General features: G+C 43.3%; 1 protein-coding gene across 3 annotated transcripts in view; it reads right to left on the bottom strand.

Annotated features, from left to right (window-relative positions):
- The window catches only part of METTL17 (methyltransferase like 17), a 480,739-nt gene that overhangs the window by 12,220 nt on the left and 446,430 nt on the right, over positions 1-22,089 (bottom strand). For all 3 annotated transcript variants that reach the window (XM_069634026.1, XM_069634027.1, XM_069634028.1), the window contains one exon: positions 12,105-12,197. In XM_069634026.1, the coding sequence (XP_069490127.1) occupies positions 12,105-12,197 (93 nt within the window). The remainder of the gene's footprint in view (positions 1-12,104; positions 12,198-22,089) is intronic.

Here is a 22,089-nt window from a genome sequence, read left to right as displayed (position 1 = left end):
ATGACTGCTTCCATAGAGGAAGAATAAGGATGCCTGGACGACTCACAGGGCGAGCATGAACTCATCCTCAGCTGCTGCTTTCTTTTGTCCTTTCAAACCAGAGAACGTTCCTTCACTGGCTCCTGCACCACAGTCTTTATGGACTCCAAACCCGTGGACTTATAAGGGGCGCTCTTATCAGCCTTGCCGTAATAGATGAAGAGCTTTGCAGCATACTCACTGAGGGCCTTAGAGTGTATTGATAGGCAGGAGCCACAACCTCCAGTGTTTTGATCCTCCCACAAGGTCTTAGGGGCAAACTATGTAGGGTTACGGCATGGACATTTCCATTCTCATTCCATGAAGGGCTTGAAGCCCAAGGCTTTCCGTTTATTAGGCATAACGCACTCGAAATTTAGCAAAAGTTGGGTGGTGATCTAGAAGTGTAATGAAGGCACAGAAAAGAAGAACTACGGTTATTGCACGGCGACTCCATATATACTGGCCCAAATGTCCCATATATGGGTATATAACAGCAACACCACCAGGCAGAGCTGAAGATGAGATGCACTGCACCCCTTGGTGGCTGACGGTTTCCAAAATCAGCTTGTGCGGAAGAAAGACTACATCAAAGACTGTTAATCTGTGGGTGGAAGGAAGTCATTCGAATTTATACGTTGTGAGCTGGTCTAGTCTTTGAACCATGTGTCCTACATGACAGGTATCAAATGTGCTAGTTTTTCTTTGTTAGTCATAGCATTCAGGGCAGTCTTTACATGACTGTGAATATCTCCTTGTGAGGAATCTTGTTAGTACATTAAGGGCCCCTTGTTGGCAAGTAGAGTAGTTACTACAGTGTTTCTTGTTGGAGATAGTTGAGCTCCTGAAACAACTGAGTGCATGCAGCATTGTGTTAGCCTTCTACATTTTGTATGTAGAGCTCTGAATCAAGAAAAGCAATGCTGCTGATGCTGTGTGTAAGCACAAACTGTATGTCAAGGTAGTGGTGTTTAGGTATTAAACATATGTTGTGTTGGTGGCTGTCTCTCCATCCTAGATTAAATATCCCCCCCGCACCCTCACAAAAAAAGAAATTGCTTGGGGTGTAGAGTTCTGAATCATCACGTTAATAGTGGGATACGAAAAGGTTCTCCAAGGCAGGCATGCATTTAGCCCCCATGGCGACATCCTGAATCCAACAATAGCAGTTACCATTGAAGATAAAGATTTTCATAGGGAAAAGAGCGTGTCCAGTACCACACAGTGTGATGTATAATAACCAAGCTCTTTTAAAGAAAGTACTTGACTGCAGTGGTAGATAGTTCATACTTAAACATGAAAAGTCTACCTACACCAACGGCAACAAATATGCAGGATATTATCCATGTGATATGAAAGAATTGATGGATTATAAATATCTACAAAATTACTGGACATCGTCTTCCTAATTTTGACTATCCATACAAGTCTTGTAGGCTGAGGGAAGGGTCAGTACCACTCAATGTTGTGTACTTAGGTGAAGCCAAGGCCCACAATTTAGTAAAGGGCATTACCCCAAGTGATAATGACCCACCCCCCATGATGTTTAGAAGGCTATTAGCAGATAGTGTTAATAGCAACACGCTTTTGGAGATGTGGTAAAGTTGTGTTTAATACCACAACCGCCATTTAGGAGTTCTGCAATTATATGTTTCTATGGAGGTTTGTGATGAGCCTTTTCAAGTTCTAAAGTGGTTGTTTATGGATGCAGCAGCAACAGTCATTTAGCAATTGTGCAATGAAATATTTCTTTGGTGGTTTTCAATCATAAAATACCAACTAAAGATTCCAATCATCAAAAACCATGTCATTTCTTCAGAAAGGTGATTTTCTTTTTACAGAAGTTGGCACATACTCCTCATTATGGTTACTCACTGTTTAAAAGGTACCTTGAATGCGCAATAGGTTAGTTAATTAAATGTGATTTTACTGTACATTTAAACTAGATTAGGTTTAGAAAGTAAGCATTTTAATTGTAAAGTTGCTTTAACTGACCTAGTTTTAGACACAGCATGCAGCTATAAGAAAGTGAAAGCACTGTTCAATGGTTTCAATCTCACTTTGGTGCATTACATTGGATGTTGGCTGTTACATTGAAGGTGCAGTGAAATACATATTGCTGATGTATTGTGCAGAGCAATACTTTGATTCCCTCTCTGCTTCTTTTGCCAGAAGGTTTGCAATAACATCAGTTCTTACCAACTACATTCCAAGCATTCTGACTGAAGGGTGATCAAGAATGGCCTACGTGTTCCCAGAAGTGAAAGAAAGCAATTTTAAAATGTCCTTGGATAATACTTTGAAACAGTGCTTCTTTTCGTTTGTCATTTTTTGCTTGATCTTTTGTTGTTTCGTGACTTAACAAAACCAAAATCGAAGGACTACAGTTGGGAAGAGGGAATGGAGTCAGGAAATCTGAGATCTGAGTTGCAATGTGATTGTTTTTTTTTCTTTTTAAAAGTTTGTAATAAACTATATAAAAAAAAAAAGTCCTTTCACACAGTTCCACCTGGGATCATGAAGGATGCAAAGACCCGGTATCAGTGTTCATCTTTTTAAGGATTATGGTACAAGATTGGGCAAATCAAACCAGGATCTTACCCAATACAAACAGGTTTTAGGACTAGGCACTCCTGACTTCTGCAGCAACTGTCTGTTGTTCAAACAGGGTAACCAAACCCATTCCTGGTGTGTGGGCTTTAGGGAGACTCAAACCAGTTTTACTTCTTAAGCTTATCTAGATGCGGAATTTCCAGGGGCCTGTACTATGAGCAGGCAAATTACTGGATGCGGCTGGCAGAGAGAGGTATACAATTGGTCTGTCTGGACTTTCTCGTGGGAGCTCCTTCTCAGTCTCTCTGAACTCACCATAAAATCTGTCGCAGCGTGTTTGTCCTGCCACGGACTGATCCTGCCTAAGGGAAACCGGGTCTGCTCTAAATGGCTATGGTTTAGCTCGCAACCTGATGTAACTCTCTATTTCTCCTCCTCTTCTTCCTGATATTACTCGCCATATTTCCACAGGATCATCCTTACTAGTACTACTACTACTACTATCATCACACCACTGGTCCTCGTGATGTTATCTCTAGAACTGAATGTGCATCTCCCCATGATATTACCTCAACAGTGTTACTACCACCCAGGCAGTCAAGGGCAAACAGCAGTGTTCTGTGCCGCAGGTGTTCTGTGATGAAGGGTGAGAGTGGCCCGCATGATCATAGGTGGGAGGTTTTGACCCTTCGCTTGACCAGGCACCGGAAGACTTACTGGAACGGGAACTGTCTGACCCAGCCTCAGCCACAGGCTGTTTAACGCACCAATTTGTCAACTACGGTTTTATTTCATATTATTTCAGCTAGGAGTTTGCAGGGGGGCAGGAGGAGTCAGACTATGGATGCCCCCCAAGCCAGTCAGTCATGCCCCACTCGTGGTGCTGTATAACCTTCTCTTTGTCAGAGGCCACTTAATTACTTTTTGGGCAGACATCTGCTTGCTTCAGCTCCAGAGAATTGGGAGCAGGTGTTAAACTGCAGGAGGTTTTTCTTTTGGATTTGGGGGTGCACAAGCCTGACTAGGTTAAGCTTTACGCGATTGCCTTTACTGCATAAAGCATGGCAAAAAGGAAAGCCGAAACTTTGATAACCCTGCAGCATAGGCGGAGAAAAATCTCCCATTTCTTCAAGCCCATTAAAGACGTGAATACCCTAATTACCAAGATCATGGGGTGAACTACACAATATTGACAATATAGACTGCCACAAGAACTTCACTGTGACTGCGGGGCCCATGGATAATGGTCTGCCCATGGCTGTCCAAGGGAATGGCTTGAATTGTGTGGCGATAATTGGGGAAAATGAACTTACGATAGCTCCCCATGACACACTAGTGCCACCGGCTAACGGTGAAGGTCCTGCCAATGGCTGATGCCTCCGGAAGGACCCTCTGGATCAGTCTGTAGTTGGCCAGAAACCAGGGCAAAGGGTGTGGGAAGAATTATGCCCTCCCTGATAATGGATATCGGATAGGGGGAGGGAGTAGGGCAATCAATGTTATTGAGATTCATGCCAAAAAAGGAGATCCCGAACAAGTAGAGGAATAATTGAAGATACTCTCCCCCCCCCCCCCACCCCGTGTGTTTTGGATGTCCCTACAAAGGGTGAGAATGGGTGGGAAAGAGTTCAAGAGTGTGCCCTCACCAGCAAACTTGTTTATTCCCCCACTAATACGTATGAGTAGCTTATAATTGAGGGCTCCACTGTGAAGCATGCTGATAAGGGGCTGTTTGGGAGAATTCTCAGAAATGTGCCAATTCCTCTCTACCTTAGCGACCCCCAGCCCTTTTGCTGGACTCTAGGACTTTCATTTTTACCTGGAGAGAGTGAGACCCTTTTTCGCACTCTCTCATGTATTTTTCTGTTATTCGAACACTGTTTCTTTTGTTTTTTTTTGGAGTCTGACAAACTCCATAGGCATCTTTTTACATCGTGTCACACAGCACCTTCAGTGCAGTGACACAGGGAAGTCTTCTAGATTTCCCAAAGGTTTAAATACCTTCTCTTGGATAAACTACTGTTTCCAAGTGCAGTAATGTGAAATTGACTTTACTTACATTTCTAACGTTCTAGACACAGCACACACAATCTTATTATAGGATGCTAGAGGGGTTACTTCGTATCCCCTTTGTTTAGGTTCTCATGTAACATTTTTAGGTTACACTTTCTACGACGAATGGCTGGTGGCAGTGGTTTACTTTTAACTATTGTGGTGTGCTTTTACCGTGGGTTGCGTTCGCAGCTGCAGTAAAGCACCCATGGGGTACCATTTTTGTCAAACTGGCCCTGTTCGTCTTTTTTTGCCATTTCTTTGTGGAAAAGTCCTTCTTGAGATGTATTCTGCACGCCAAACCAGGTTTGGTCCCTTTGTTCGTTTTGCCTTTGGCGGGATTCACGAGTGAAGCCTGCCTCTGGCTCCAGTATGTCTGGCAGGGGCCGCAAGTGAGGGAGGTGCCCGAAACTCCCTGTGCTTAATCCCCTTGGTTACAGGAATGCACCCAAAGATGATTGGCTAGCAAGGACAGCCACCCTGCTGTTTGACTGACAGCTAGGCTGGAATGAATGGGAGAAACCTGCATTAAAGGTGAGGCTTTTTGGCTTGAAAGGCAGAGTCGACCACTGCAAGAAGGAATCCGAAGAACAACTTGGAAGAGACTCCTGGACCGTTGGTTTGCCCGGTGAAGCCCTGCTGCTGTGCTGAAGCTCCGAATTCGCCTCGATTAGAGAAGCCCTGCAAGGATGACTTCTTCCCTTGAGTTGGTGGAAAGTGAACTTGTCTGGACATCCTCTCTGAGCTGGCTGAACTTCCTTGCTGCTGCTGGAACCGAAGTGCCAGGGAGAGGAACACCAGATTCGGAGTGCATCACTTTTAAGCTGGCCCCTCCGGACTCCCAGGAAGTAGGACTGACCGAGCATGAGCCAACTCAACAGAGTGCTGGACCCCAGATGCAGGGAAGGCCCATCTCGACAGCCAGAAACCGCGGTGGTGCTATTTGCGTTAGACGCAAGGAGCTCAAACACTAGTGCCACTTATTTGACGATTGCTGGTTGGTGTCGGTGACTGTCCCATTGCAGTGCATGAGTCCCCAGAAGTCCTCCCTCTTGTCCCATGACTGAGGACCAGGAACAGAAGTCATCTACCACACTTTTCTTCAAACTAAAAGGTACTTTACAGTCTAAAAGAACTTATCTCTTGTTGTGTAGCCTTGCTTGTCCTCAGTTGAGACTTGTCTAAGTTGCTCTGTAGAGTTGCTTGCATCTTCTACTCTCACAAGCCTAACAGCTTGTGGCCCTACTTTGTTTTCTTCTTTCCTACAAAGACCTCTAAAACATTGTGCAAGACTTTTACCTACATCTGGGAAGTGCTTCAGTCTACCTAGACTTTTGCCCATTTGACATTGGCCTGGCCTGGCTCCCTGAATGACTCTTCTTCCCTCTAACTTTGTGTTTCTTTGCAGTGGGGGTTTCAAAAGTACTTACCTGCTTAAAAATATTTGTGATCTCTTGTTTATTCTAATAACTCTTTTCGTTGAACCTCATCTTTGTAATGCTCTAAATGTACAGTGATATATTAATGTCCACAGTGCCCTAGATATTTAAGTCACCTGAGGGTGTAGGAGTGTCTGTGTGTCATCCCAAATGGGTATTTGCTGATTTAGAGAAACTAAGAGTGTATTTTGAAGGTATTTGTGTGTTGCTATTATATTGCTCCCTTCTGATGAAGGCTTATTCAAACTGACTGTTAAATTAATACTTGTTTAATCAAGAAACCTTGAGTGTAAGTGTTTATTTGGATACTTGTCACTGTGAATCTCTGTGTAAATACCTTACTGCTCACACTGACCCCTCTTGAGATCAGCCTGGCTGCTCAATCACACTACCAACCTGTGTAGTACAGACTTATACCAAAGGTTGGGTTCCTATTGCCAGGAGGTCAGGGTTGTTTTAGTGCACCCAAAAGGGTACTGCAGACTATCTTGCCTAACACAGGCCCTAAAATCAGGGTAAGAAAGAAGTTATGTGCACCTTTCCGACCAAAAAAGGATACAAGAAGTCAAGTAGTGATTACTGTCAATAAGATTCTAGCGCTCAAACCAGCTTACTGGATTTTCCATCTTATTCCACCCCTGGCATTAAACACTTGGAAATCAAAGATACAATTGCAGATAAAAAAAAGGGGGTCGGCATGGGGAGTTGACCAGCAAAATTAATCTGTTAAAAGAAACTGTGGCTTCACTGACCCTTTTGAATGCCGCCCAAGCAATTCAAATGATCAAGAGCACTAACTCCCAAAGTAATTCACCAACTGCACACTGCAAAGATGGCAAAGTGAGCAGGCTAATCACGGCTGCTCCAGCCCTTCAAAATAGAACTGTCCCTTTGGGCTTGGGAAATCCCATAACAAGGCCACCTAGGGGGCTGAGTAATTTCAATAACAGGGCACCCAGTTCACAATATTTACTGTTATCAGTTCCCAACCTAATCCCAGTTGTGAGACCCAATAGGAATAACTGTGATGGGAAGGCACTGATAGAACCCCCTACAGCACGATTAGCAGAGTTTGCTGTTCATTAATTATGGCCAATGTAACCCGTTTGTCACCAAATTCGTATGAAGATCAGGAGGCATTAATAAATGCATGCACTGGTTCAGACATTCTAAAGGATGTCTTTCAATAATCAGGGAAGATCTAGTTAGATGCATCAGGTCCACTACCTCTAACACTAGGTCAGATTATGTGCAGGTATTTTTGAGATCATGAGACCTGGTTGACGGAATATTGGGTATTACTTACCCACCGAAGAGTGTCAAAAAAATACTAAAGCCCACCACAATATTTCTGGCCTGGTTAAGCAACCCTGATCTCACAAAAACTGGCCCTGGTGGAGCAGGTATGGAAAGAAAGAATGTTGAAGGAGGTCATAAAATGGGACTTCATAGACAAACGAGATGTAATGAGTGTAGCGATCTCAAAGAAATAGATTGACTGACCGCAGGAGAGTGCAGTGTGGGGCAGCCCAACAGCCATAGGCGCCTATCCTGGAATATAGCAGGGCTGGCAAGGATCCAGATTGTATCTCTTATCAGAAATGTCCAAATAATACTCATGCAAGATACTTGGGTGCTAGAAACAGTTGTTTTGCAAGGCTATCAAACCTTCTATGTGCCAGTGATAAAAGGCCCTAGACGCAGGCCAAGTGGTGGCCTTTTGATTTGGCTAGATCTATAGGAAAAAAGGAGGCTCTGAATTTTAACCAGATCAGAATTTCACCAAAAATGAAAACGGACCCCATTGTTCAACAAGAATGTGAGACTCTGGGCTGAATCTGGTGTGAGTCACTTTGTGAATGCATGGAAAACATACAAGGTAAAAGTGAGGTTGAATTTGGCATTACATAAAAGCTGATGTTATCATTTGCACCACACCATGGTTCACTATGGACTGGTTTGCAATGAAGATTAAGACTAACAATTATTTACCCTAACCTACTAAATCTCTAATATCCTGATAATATTTACAGCTTAGTCCATAGCTCTTTGGTGCCAAATGTTGGTCCAGACTATGGTACAAGCCGGCTCATTTTATGAAGGCTGTAAAATGCGCTCGGAAAACAAACATGGAGAATTCAAATCATTTTTGCGGTGAAGACGTGAAAAAATGTGAGCTGAGGGGGCGAAATTCATTTCTCTCACAGCAAGCTTATTGTTTAAAAGACTTTCCGAGCAGGAGCTGGTGCAGAAATGTAACTCGTTAGCTGCCGTTTCTTTGCCTGAATCTCTGTGCAAAGGTGAAGGCTGAACACATGCTCTCTGGAACTTTCTAGAGGGTTGGCTAATTGGGGGATGGTGTTGAGTGGCACATGACATAGTCAGAGGCAGGCATTTTCTTACACTTTCTTTAAGCAAACATACACTTCATAGGCAGATCTCAGAGGCTGGTTTAAAAGGGATGTGCAGTGAAGTGAAAGAGGTTATCTTTCTTCCTTGGCTCTCGGAGCGTGAGGCATTCGCTGGCAGGCAGGCTGGCTCTGAAGACCTCTCTGAGTTCATTCATGCCGAGAGGGGAGAGAAGCAGATAAGGAAACCCCAACAAGCTCCCCAAAATTCCACGAAATATCCTAACAGATCTATCACTTAACTGGCAGGTGGTTGTTGATCAAACCGGTTTGTCAGATCTCCAACACTTGTTTATCCAAAACAACGAGGGGGTGGAGTTATCATTGTCCAACATTTATAGCAGACCCACGGGAGACAGGTGCCTGGCGAGACTCGAAGACATTGAAAACAGAAGGGATAACGCTAATAATAATTATAATTGGTTATTTATAATACGCTTAATAATCAGAGGTTTGTAAGCACGGACCCGGGGATCGAACCTGTGTTGCTTTGCGCCATCTTGCTTCCAAGATGAGCGCCATGCCCCCGAGGTATCCTCCTGATACATTGCCGGTATATTGTGGTAGCAGGAGACCTATATTTACAGTTCGAGCCAATCAACAAACTAGAAGGCTTATGGTAAGACCAGGACATCGCTTGGGATATACCTACTCTGGTGGTCAAGCCCGCAAGGTGAGTTCACCACTTAGCAATTGATACTGTTTGGACACTCTCCAACTTAAATCTAAGGGTATGCAACAGTCGCTTTGGAAAGGACCACCCGGCCAAAGTGCCTTTGCAGGTTATATTGGAGTATGTAATATAGATTTTATTTTAATCAGAACTAAAGGTTGGGCCAAGCTATGTAACTTTGAGATCCTGGAAAGGTCTGAAAGTGATCATAAGCCATTAAGTATAAGTATTTTGAGGAACAAAATAAATGCGGGCGGTGGCCAGATAGAGGCTAACTCGCAGGTAGCTCTAAAACCAGCCATGTATTATACTATTCTGGAGAATATAGGAGCCATCTGCAGTGAATATAGCACCGATAATGATGTTTTGAGAGAATTTGAAGTACTCAGAGAAAGCCTTATCCCATTTATTACCCACACTAAGCAACAAGTTAAGAGGTAAGTACTGGCCAAAGGTCGCTGTTGCGTTGAGGCTTTCAGAGAGGCTAAAAAATGATTTCAGTTAGCGTTAGATCTGGCCCCGGAGTGGATAAAGGAAATCTAAGACTGTATAGAGCTGACTATAAAAATCTAGTTGCCACAAAAAAGAGAATATGTTGCCAGCCAGTGGAGAGATCTCCACAAGGGCTGTGATGAGAGAGATAGTGTTTTATTTTGGAAATTGATCACTGAGGAGTTGAACGGTGAGAAGACTCTCCACTGTTGTATCCCCTCAGACACTTGGTGAACACATTTTGCTGGTTCATAGAGTGATCAGGACTAAGAGTATCATTGTATGTCAGCATGGAGAGGTAGCACCACTGGGAGTGGTAGACTTCACTCTCAATGTGAAGGAAATGGAGAGAGCATTCAAATCTAAAAAAAAACAGAAAAGCGGCAGGACCGGACTTTGTCCCTGTTGATTTGTATCAGGATAAAGATGGGGTGTAAGCACCTATTGTATGTACAAGTTTTAATGCCGCTATCAGACTGGGGACTATGCCTCCTTCTTGGCAAAAAGCAGTGATCGTCCCAATATATAAGAAAGGCGGTAGTGACTTGCCGGCCAATTACTGTCCGATTTCCTTACTAGATAGTGCAGGGAAAATATTTGGGAAGGTCAAATAACCATCGTCAAGAGTGGGTGAATACAAACCATGTACTTCTGAGCTCCATGCAAGAAAGTATTATTTATGTAATTAGAGATTTGCAGGCAGTCTTCCAGAAGAATAAGGGAACGGCAGACCAGTGCTTTAGGCTATTCCTTCTGATCCAGAAATATACAGTGTTACTGAAAGTAAAGCCATATGCTGTGTTTCTGTTCCATGCTCTAATCCGTTGAAGGCAGAGAAGCGGCACAAAGCAGAGTTCAGATCTCTGCTGTGCTCTTCTCCATCTTCAAAGGACAATTTGTTTCACACCTGAATGAGATTTCCTTGCAGGTGTAAAACAAATTAATTCCTATGGAATCCACCCCCATTCAGCACCTGCTAAAAGCTGGTGGATTCCATAGTAACCCATTGCCAAAAGGTGTCTGCAAAGCATAATTTGCAGACATTATTTACATTAACAATATGTAAGCATCCACGTTCATTGCAAGGGGAACAATAGGGGAATGGGAACCTTAGTGGTGATCACCAGAGGAGAGGCCCCTTTTCGCTATTACATTGGTTCTTCCAAGAACCCCCTCTTTCGTTAGGGAAGGCATCATCATAGGAAGAGAGGAGGGTCTAAAAGGACCCCTTTATCAAGGGGGTGCAACGTCAGTCTGCCTCTTTAGCAGGCTCGGCCTCAGGAAGAATGTGACTGCACTCCATCCGTAGAAGAGGGGGAAGTCAAAAGCACTGATTGACAGATGGGGCAGGACATTAAAAAATAACTATGCCCCGGAAGTAATTCATTCGGAAGTGAATTGTTACCCCGGACCAAAATTGCCCTGAATTGAAAACTTTAACCCGAAAGTAAATGAACAAAGTGTCAGTGTAGCTAATCAACAATATTAAGATTTAAATGAATGACGACGATTGTTTATGTATCGCCTGTAAGCTAACTGAATTTAATAAAACCTGCGGCCTTCAAATATCCCATCGCATTTGTGTCTTGTCTCTTATGTTACATAGGGTGTAGGGAATGGCCATTCTTGGGTTGTCACTGTTAAGAGTTGTAAAAGGAAAAAAGTAAAGGCGATTTCACCTGGTTTACTCTTTTTTAACTTCAGATAAAACATCGAGCTCCATCTAAGGAACCAGCTTGCCACCATTAGCTTTTCACTGTTCAGCAACCAACATTTCCTTGGATCCATGCTTCAAAAACTGAGCAAAATAAGCCGGCTCATGGAAATAAATGAATCCTACCCTGTCCCCCCCTGTGGCGTTATGTTTTTAGCTCTGCTTTGAATGTTATTTCCTTCCACTCAAAGCGTACTGGCTCTGGGTTTTTTGAGAGATTGGACATAACCTGATATCTCAATGAGCCAACCATGTTGTCCTCCAGTTTCTGTGGAAAACAATGCAAACTATAAAGCCCAATTCAGCTGTCCTCCCTTTCTGAAGCAGCACAATTGGACACTAAGGTGGGCTGTCGAGGTGTGGGGTGTCCTCTTCTGAAGGCGCTCAGGGTGGATGGCTATTGTTCATCCACAATTCCCTGAACTGACAAAATCAGGGTTTAAGCCATCCCATGCAGGATCCTGGTGCCCATGCCTCCCAAACCAAAGTTTTGTGTGGGGTTACCGTCCGACCTGTAATCTGCATTGCAATGTTGCCTTACATTCTCAACGTGTAACTTTTTATTTCTATTTCAAGAACTGTAGAAAATAACGATGTAGCAGGAGGGGTTCACTTTATAACCATCGCAAAGGACAGTTCACTTCCACATTTGAGCGGTAGCGATAACACGGTCACCTAAATCCACTTCACTGCGGCATCGACAGCAGACAGCCAAGCACAAACACATCAGTGCCACTCGCCACTGTAATACTCACCCAGCTGAACGGGAGCGGCTGAAAGGCTTGAATAAAATTGCAAGGTACACTTTCCTTCTTCGCCTTAAGAGGACAGGGCAGTGGATGAGGGCACTGATGAAAAAAAGAAAAAACAAAGCATTTGTATGCCTGTTGCATAGCTACTCACCATGTTAAGTGATCTTGAAGAAAATAAATGGTGTCCCATTTTGGCAACTATATACGAAGAGGATAAAGTTAAGTAAAATAGGTGCAAAAACAGAAAAATAAACAAAAAGTGGGGAAAAAAAAGATATGGGAAACTGAGTGGATTGCGTGGTCGGTACTCTAGTGATGACAACTGCCTTGGCATGACTTTTAGCATGGGAGTGACCCAGGGAGCCAGGCATCACCTTCTTCATGGTACCCGGCTCAGCGACAGCATGGGGAGGATCCCTCGGCCCTGTCCGTCCTGCTCAGGAAGAGGCCAGCAGCAGGTCGTCCCACTGCAAACCTTACAGATCGAGACCCTGTGAGGACTTACCCTAATAACTGGAAAGCAGGCCACAGCCCCATTAAGTTACGAACCAGTGTTAGAACCTCATAGAAAAAAAATAGTGTAACGATGCAACACATGCAAACCAGATAGTTATCAATGTTATCCAGCAAGAAAAGACAGACACCCAATGCTTACATTTATGGTAAATGGACGGAGTGCTAAAGAGACTCTGGCTCCAACCAGGGAGCCACTGGGGTATGGTTCATCTTGCTTGTGCACAATTAACACAAAGATGGCAGACCCCGCCTTTTAAAGGCTTAGACCATGACCGGGAGGAAACATGCATGAGCAACCACTCACACCTGTACAAAGAAACCCATTAAGCATTTACCAATCCCTAAGGTGTATCAATCAGGAACCCCCACATGACTTAGAGAGGCAGGAAAAGGAATATTTGACCCAGAAAGAGAAGGGAACGGAAATAGTGTATGGATCTGGAATAGCAGAGCCAGCAGCAGATGGAGGTGGCATAGCGGTGGCAGAGCTGGAGGTGCAGGAGGAGTGGGTGTTACAGACAGAGGAGGTGCAGAGGGAACAGGAGTAAGAGGGGAGAGAAGAAAGGTTGGAGGAGGTAAACACTGAGAAAGAGGAGGGAAGAAAGGGGAAGATGTCGGAGGCAGTAAAAATATAGGAGGAAGTAGGAGAACATAGGGGACTGTTAATTAGTGAAGATCAAGGAGGAGGAGAGCATGCTGAGGAGGCTGTAAGAGGTGTAGACCAACAAGGAAGGTGGAAGAGGTACACAACATCTAAAGAGATGAGGGCGATAGAGAGGGAGGAAGTTTAATGGAGATGTAAAGTCATTTATAAAATGGAAGAAAGATCTGGTTTCCCTTTTAGTTGTCTGGTGGGAGTGGGAAGAGGAATGAACATGTGGCGGAACGTCAAGGAGGGTAGTCATTAACCGGTGCAAGGGAGGTCCAGTGGCAGTCCAAGGCACAAGTGTTCACCAAATCGCGAGGAGGAAAGTGAGACTGGTTGGGTAGCACCTGGATCAGCACCCTGCGACAGGGAGTGGGGCTGAAACCATACCAGATCAGAGACCCTAATAGCTCACAATAACTGTGGGAAGATACAGGTCTGGCTGCAGCAGACCCTGGAGCTTCCGAGTGGACTCCTACAACTCCTGAACAGTGCTTCCTCTGCCTGTAGCCTCTCCAGGAAAAGACCACCAGCATCCGAGCAATCACCCAGTGGAGCAACCTTATATCTAGATACCAAGTGATGCTGGGTAGAGGCCCAGAGAGACTCGAGAAAGAATTGGAAGTAAGAAGATTTGCTTTGGTTGTTTGCCATCATTTAATTGCCCACTTATGTGGAAAGGAGCCCCAAATAAATCTGTTTGAATGTATTCGAAAAGCTGTGCTCTGCATGGAGCCCACTTGACAATCTCCCCACTTACAGAAGACAGGGTAAAAAAATATCAGGTCGGGAAAAAAGTAAACTTTTAAATAAGTCATCAACATTACAGAGAATCACTAGTGACATATTTAAAGCACACTTCCATCATCAACGCACATTTTTTATTCGATATACATTGTATTGTTATCAATGAAGGTTACAAAAGGCTGTGCTTAAAATGGTAGAAACCAAGCATATTGTTGAGACAGATTATCAGAACCAGACCTGTGGTAGGCTACTGTAAGGCCAACCTAGTTGGTGAACAAGGTTTGTTCCCAAATAATTCCATGCTCTTATGGTGGGTGCTTTCATAAATTCCCACTTAGATTAGGCCAACACCTGTTATGCCGGCATCTGTAGGATTTTGCTACACAAGATACAATTGATTTAAAACGCTGCAGTGCATTTGATGTTCAATCTCTCCATATCTGCTATGGTGTCTAGTCATCTTAGACAACTTCACTGGCTTCCTGTTCAGCAAAGGATCCTATTTAAAATTCTTTGTTTAACCTACAAGTGCATTCATGATCAAGCCACACCATACCTATGTATGAAAATGTCTCTATACTATCCAAAGAGATCACTTCATTCTGAAGATAAAAATGTATTAGTGGTGCCTGATTCACTCTTCCATTTTGAGGTGACAGATGATTCTCCATATTAGTTGCTAAACCCCGGCTTGTCCAAACTCCAGACCTTGAAGGCCAGAATCCTGACGCGTTTTCAGGATTTCCCTCATTAATATTCATGAGAGAAATGTGCATGCAAGGATTCTAAAAGTAAGCACATTTCTGCTGAAGAATATATTAATAAGGGATATCCTGAAAACCCTTCAGGATTCCGGCCCTCTGGGCCTGGGGTCAGACAACCATGCCCTAAACTGTGGAGCCAGCTTCAGCAGGACTTATTCACGTTCCATTTTGCAGTTAAGGAAAAAGATAAAAACCTATCTTTTTCAAAAATCTTTTCTTGCTATGAACTCTTTAAAATCCATCAGCACCCAGATGCAGGTCCCCTGTGAGGTTTCACATTTACGATTACACTGTTACGCATGGTTCAAATGAAAACAAATCCAAAATACAAGGTTACTGACAGTGTAGCCAAACTCTCTCAATGCAATGTATCCCGAGCTGAAAGGCACGCTTCAGGAGCTAAGGGGTGTATGTAAGTAGTTAGCCACACTTCGAGACAGAAAAGTAATAAAGTCCCACACAGATGCATAAAAATATACATATTTATTAGACCCTCACACACTAAGAAGCTCATCTTGGAGTCTCCTGCAATTAGGCGGCGGGAACTAGTTACGTTTACACTTGTGTAAACTGTTCCTGACACCCAAACTTTCCTCATTTGCACGGCGGAGGGCAAAAGGGTAGCGGAAAAAGCAGCATACACACTTGCATGATGCCCTTTTGCACTCGGGCATGCAAATGGAGTAAACGCTGTCTGCCACCTACACATAGGCAGCGTTTACAATGGATTCTGCCTTCTTATTACTGGTGAAAAAAAGTCAACGGGCTCCATAGGAATCCACAGCATTTGCACCAGCATGAAAATCCATGTTGGTGCAAATGCTATAGTATTTGTATGGTGAAGAGGAAGGGGCAGCGGAACCGTAAGTTCCGATCCACCCCTCCTCTCTGCCATAAACTTAAATGAAAATGGTGCATAACGAAAACTAAAGGCTTTTATGCATTTTGTTTTCTGGTATGCAGAGAATGAGCTCCTACCAAGTCAAATTTAAGAGAATCATATCACGCAACACATGTGCATCCAGCAATATTGTGCATATTATCTTGGAGAAACTAGCCAACCTCTACACAAACCAGGAAGCTCCATAGTCAAAGTGTCAGGCGATGCACAAACGAGAGTCCAGTTGGTGAGCATTATTCAGAAGCTAATCATACCCTAGATGATCTCAAAGTTGTACTCTGGGGTAATTTCAGGACTGATGAAGCCAGAAAAAGAAGAATTCAAATGCATGCACATTTTCAATACACTGTCGGGTGGCTTGAACAGACATTGCGGTTTCATGAGTCACTAACTAACATACTTGCACTTTTTCCATCCATAGAGATACAGGGATACCAACAATCAGACCAGACACTTTCCATTATTATTTCCAAAGCCGTTCACAGGCATTCAATTGACACTGCACCAGCCTCACCTGGCCATCCAAGACAACGAATCAATGCCAGACTCCCTCCAACCCAGCCCCATCTGCCCTAGAAAATGCCCCACCCGAAGAGCTTCTTGCAAGAGCCCCTGTCTCTAGTCAAAGCCCACCCTTTCCTCTTGATTGTAATGTAACACAATCCCAATATGGTATTGGACACAATATTACCGCACTGGGCTCCACGAGTCACAGGCCTAACACAACTGTCTATGTATACCCTCTTTCAGACCTCTAGAGGAACAAGCCCAATATGTTGATGACGTTTGTGCTACCATTGATCTTGTAAAGAGACTGGCCTGACACACAGAGTTTCAACTAAACTGAACATACAATGACACAGACCCATGACATCCTGCCTTCCTGAGAGCACTAACATGGTGGGCTTTTTTCCTTCACTGCTCTTCAGTTCCACGACAACTGCCCCACTTAAAGTGTACCATTTAGACCTCGAATATCACAATGGGTGGGGGAGTTGAACATCCAATAAATGCCTCTCTTAGCAAAACAACAAATTGGGTACAGACAGGAACAGATAAGAGTATTTTCAGAAGGGGCTATGCAAGCTGTAATGTTTTTCAAAGGCTTCATTCCATCCTTGCCCGAGGAAGTGGAGACATTCCACGAAAGGTTGCAAATAATCAAAATAAATGACTTTATTAGCCTAATTAAGGTAACAACTCTTTTTCTTTGGATCAACATTCTATTCACCCCTTGGCTAACATGGTTCAAGGAACCTGAACCATTATATATATATATATATATATATATATATATATATATATATATATATATATATATATATATATATATATATATATATATATACATACACACACATACATACATATATATATATTTTATTTACTTGAATTTAATCAAAAGAAAAATGATTTTTTTTCAAGAGTCTGCAGTTACAGGTTGGCTTCTTGTTTTCTTTCATTCTCCAAATCTACATAACTGAAATATTGTCATTTTCTTGGCATTTTACTGTCTTCTAGCCTAGCATCTTGGGGTTGTTTGCGACCCCTCACAAAGGGAAGTGTCTGTGGGCCTGGATTTCTCTATCGTTACTAACGATGGTTGACTCTTACTTGCTATTTATCTTCTTTTTTCAATGTTCGTTTTCCTACCTGAGAACCCCGCTCCACAGGTTAGGTGTCAGCTAGCTAAGTCCTTACTCGAGATCTGGCTGATCTGCTGAACGCTAGTTCTATTAGCTTCACCAATGCCACAGTCCATCTAGTGGTCTCTCCCGAGATTCGTCTGTTCCAAATTTGTTCTTCCTCGGCCATTCAATGGTTTAATATGAGTGGCTGGAGGTATACACATCGGTTTTGTTTAGTTTTGTGGCAAAGCATCACTAGATGTTTCAGTGTTTCTGCTTGATCTTGATTTTTACATAGGCGGCATCCGTTTGCAATCCTGGGTGCGCGAATGGCCACAATTTCATGTGTTAACAACAGACTTAATCTTGCTTTCAGGAACAGGCTACGCTGCCGTTTGTCCGGAAAATTTGCGCAATAGTTCTGTGGGCTTTTGACTTTATTGTAAGTCGGAGGAAGGTGTGCAGGTAGTTTAATTGCAGTCGCTTTCTCAATGGTGGCAATCCAATCCATCTCCTCCATTTTACTTTTCACTCTGTTGGGATTTTCTTTCAGGTCATCTTCTGAGCACGCTATTTGACTCAACATCTCTTTTTGTCTTACAGCCCATTTTTTCAGTGCCTTACATGATCCAGTATCGATTTCTTCCAAGATGATTATGTATATCGGAAGAGTATCTGCCATTATGATTTTTCTATATAATCTCATGGAACTTTGGTCAACCGAAGATGATAAAGAAACCAGACCCAGTTCACGTCTGATGGCGGGCATTGATGTTGACTTAGGTAGACCCAGCACTGCTTTCCATGCATGGCCTTCAAGTTTGTTCCAGAGGGACTGAGGTATGTTTAACAATGCTTCCATTCCATGGATGAGTGACGGTACCATCTTTGTCTTTTAGAAATTTTTGGATGGAATTAGCGAGAATTTTCCGAATTTGTTGTCAACTGATCTTGTTTGAGACGTTAACCGTTTCACCTTGTGCCACAGCATCTCTTGCGTCGCCTTGTCTCTCGATGAGCTGTCAATATTGACTCCTAGGTATTTTAATTGCTTTACAATTTCAATTTTCATTTTTTCGAGGAACCACTTCTGCTGTTTGGACGTTTTTCTGGCTGCTTTCTCCAAGATCAGAATTTTCGTTTTCATTTTATTTCAAGGTTGATGATGTATCTCGCTAAGTTGGCTAATTTTCGTTGAAAACCGATTTGAGTTTGGTCTATAATGATGACATCGTCTGCGTACAGAAGTCTTGAAATTGTAGTTTTCCCTATTTTTTGGGGGGGGGGGGGAACGCCCTGATTTTAGATTCCGCAAGCTGGTAGTCTCCGAGAAAGGATATAAAGAGTGCCGGGGCTAACGGGCATCCCTGTTTTACACCTCGGTTTACTGGAATCTCTTCCGACAATATACCTTGTTTATTCAGTTTGACTCTTATCTTGGTTTCGGAGTGGAGTGCTTTTATTGGTTCAAGGATCGATGTTGGGCATTTCCAGTCAGTTAGTTTCGACCACAGTTTTTCTCGGTCAATTTTGTCGAACGCTTTCGAGAGATCCATAAATGCGAGGTACACCTTCGGTGCTCCTTCCTTCACCTTAGCTTTCAGGATGTTTATCAACATGATGTTAACGGCAGTACTGCCGTTTTTCTGAAATCCTGTTTGGAAACTGTCTCTTGACGGGGCATTTTTGGTCCAGAGCCTAAAGTGTTCCAGCAGGCATGTCGCATAGATTTTACCTATGATATCCAGAAGAGCAATCGGCCTGTAGCTCTCCGGGTCTTCTCTGCTTCCTTTTTTGTATACTGGGACAATTGTCGCTTTCAACCATGTTTCTGGAATCAATTTTCTTTTACCGCATTCCGCGAAGATTTTGCCGATTACCTCTGACCACTCTTTAGGGAACTGTTTCAGGTCCAGGTTTGTCAGTCCATCCAGGCCTGGTGCGCTCGATGTTTTGAGGATCCCGATTGCTATTTCGATTTCCTCCGGATTTGATACATCGACCCAAGTTGTACTGGTAACCCGCTCCGTACTCTGTGCAGACGAATTCGGATTGTCAAATTGTGTCGCTAAATATATTGTCAATTTTTGTTCTGACACTGCATTGGAGAGCTCAGTGGTGGAAGAAACATTCATCGTTTTAATTAATGTCCAGAAATCTTCAGATTTTTTGGTGCTCAGTTTTCTCACCATTTGTTCTGCGTCATTTTGGTATAATGCTAATCTGTGGTGCTTCAGCCAGCTTTTATAGACCTTTACTTCAATTTGCCATTTTTCCCCAGTCTTCCTTGGAGTTTGTTTTTCTAGCTATTCTCGTCAATTTCCGCACCACTTTTCTTTTCTCCACCACCGATTTATCATATACGTGTTTGCGTTGCACCACCTTGCTTTTCTGGCCTTTCGCTGGAATTCTATATGCCAGTAGTAACAGGAGATGATTTGGTCTTTCTTCGAAATTACTGTGGCCGTTTGATCCTCCACTCTGCTCATACGTGGCTTTGATTTTCCGTACGTCTGCTTCTGACAGACGGAGCCGTGATTGCCAATTGTTCACTTCAATATTAGCTTTGTAGATCTGTTTTTCAGGGTCCCTTTCCTTGCCATGCGCAATACAGTAGGTTGTGATCACTGTGTGCCGTTCTTTGGCCATTGAAGCTGTGTATGATCGGTATTAATCCTTCACTGAAAAAAACTGTAATCTAACGTGGCTTGTGAATTCAGACGTTCCCAGTTTGGGATGGAATTTTGGTCTGGCAACAGAGTGGCGATGTTGTGGATATTTCTCAATTTGGTGACCGCATTCCATGCCTTTCCTCGTTCCACTGACGCTTTTTACTCTGTTCTCCATTGTAACGCCAAGATTTACATTACAGTTAGCGTTGAAGTCGCTGCATACGATCATTTCCATCTTGTCAAATCCTGCATATATCTGGTCAATTGTTTCTCCCATTTTCGAGCAAAAGGCTTTTATTGTCATACGTTGCGGGTTCCAGTAAGTGTTTATTATTGGTAGGTGATTGGCCTGTTCCCAGACTGCATTTCATAGGATTCTTTCAGTTTCCTTGGTGCCGTTAATCCAGTGCCTGTTCCGATAGCTGTTAACGGACCCAACGATGGGCGGCCTAATAGGCCCTTGACCGCTGGTGTTATTTCCGCCATCTAAAGAGGGTTTGTCTGCCAGCCATGTCTCTTGTAGCCATAATATATCGTGAAGACCCAGGTCCACGTCTCCTAAAATGTTTAGGTGTGAATGACATCTCGTGTTCCAGGATCCCAAGGTGTACTTTTCCTGAGGGGTCTGTTCCATCAGTTTTGTTGTATCGTTTGGCTGGGAGACTGAGGTCAACGGTCGTTGCTATTTTTCACTTTTCGTATTCAGTGCTGTTTTTAACCATGCCCATGGTCCCTTTGCTATCGTCGTCTGTTGTTCCCGATGAGCTTCTCTCGTTGGTTTTGTTCTTTATATCCTTTGCCTTTAATTGGGCATTTTACGGTGTGTCAGCTTTTGCTGTTCCTCTCTTCTGTTCCTTGGCGTCTTCGGGCCTTGTCTGCTGTTTTGTCTTTTCATATGATCCTGTGACCTCATTTGTTCGTCTTTGTCACTGAGCCTTCTATATCTCTGTCCTTTTTCATCTTGGAACGTATACTGGTTTGCCAAGAGGGTTTCTTGCTCCGCAGGCCGTTTCCCCAACCGGCGAGTCCGTTATAGTTCCTCTGTTTTCAATAAGTATCGCTGTGTGTCATTTTTCGCCGCTTTGTTTACTGACTCGTTTTCTTCTCTTACTCTCCAATTTTTATTTCCGTCAAATAAAAGCTCATAAGCTCCATTTCCTTATATGTTGTTGTGCCTATTTGTTTAATGCCCGCAGATCTGACATGGAGGTATGCTTTTGCTTTATTTCCTCTATGATAAGGTACCACGAGTTTGATGTCTTCTGTTCTAATTCTTCTTAATGCTTTAGTTTTCCTTGTTATTTTAAGCACCGTGGGTCTGTTCAGAATCATGTATCCTTCTGTTTTTTATGATTGTTCTTGTTTAAATACGCGAATCTCTTCATCCAATTTGGTCTTTACCCTTTGCTGCCCCTCCGCCTTTTTAGATGACCTCTGGCTATGTGGCGTCGACCAACTTTTGTTTCTTTTCATTTCATCATAGCCACGATCCTCACTTGATGGCCGTTTTCTTTTGTGTAGGTGGTCAAGTATGTTTCTTTCTGGGGTCCTGGAAAGGTTACTTTGTTTCTGTGAGGTTGGTTCTCTAGGGTTTCCTTTGGGGTGAATGCATTCTTCTTTGGTTAATTCCAAATTTCGTATTGGTCCTTTCTCCTCCGTAAGATTTTCCCCCTGTTTAACCTTGGTCGGCTTATTTTCCAAACGTTGGGAAAGGTTCATCAGGTCTGACTTCGTCATGAATTCCTCAACAGATCTAGGCGATCTAGATGGTTCTCTAGCCTTCTGATGTTGTCTCTTGCTTTCCGACTGTTCTTTTTCTTGATGCAGCGATGTTAATCCAGCTTTCTCTGCTTCTAGACTGGTGTTGCTGTCATTTTGGATCTTTCTGACTTCCAGTTCTAGGGGTGCTAGCTTTAACACCACCTGTTTTCGTATCGTAGGTAGTTCACTCCCTCTTTTTGGTTCCGACGGTGTCGCAGGTAATGTTTCATTGTCTCTAGACTTTCTTTGGAGGGGTAGACATTTGACCGGAGCACTCCCCCCTTCTTTGGCCGGACCTTTTCCACTATTTCAGTTAATTTTCTGTTTTCCACTTGCATGGTTTCAATCTTTTT

Source organism: Ambystoma mexicanum, chromosome 13, assembly GCF_040938575.1.
Source record: "Ambystoma mexicanum isolate Mex_15411 chromosome 13, UKY_AmexF1_1, whole genome shotgun sequence".
NCBI lineage: Eukaryota > Metazoa > Chordata > Amphibia > Caudata > Ambystomatidae > Ambystoma > Ambystoma mexicanum.
The sequence above is the reverse complement of the archived record's forward strand: the minus strand, read 5'-3'. Positions and strand labels throughout refer to the sequence as shown.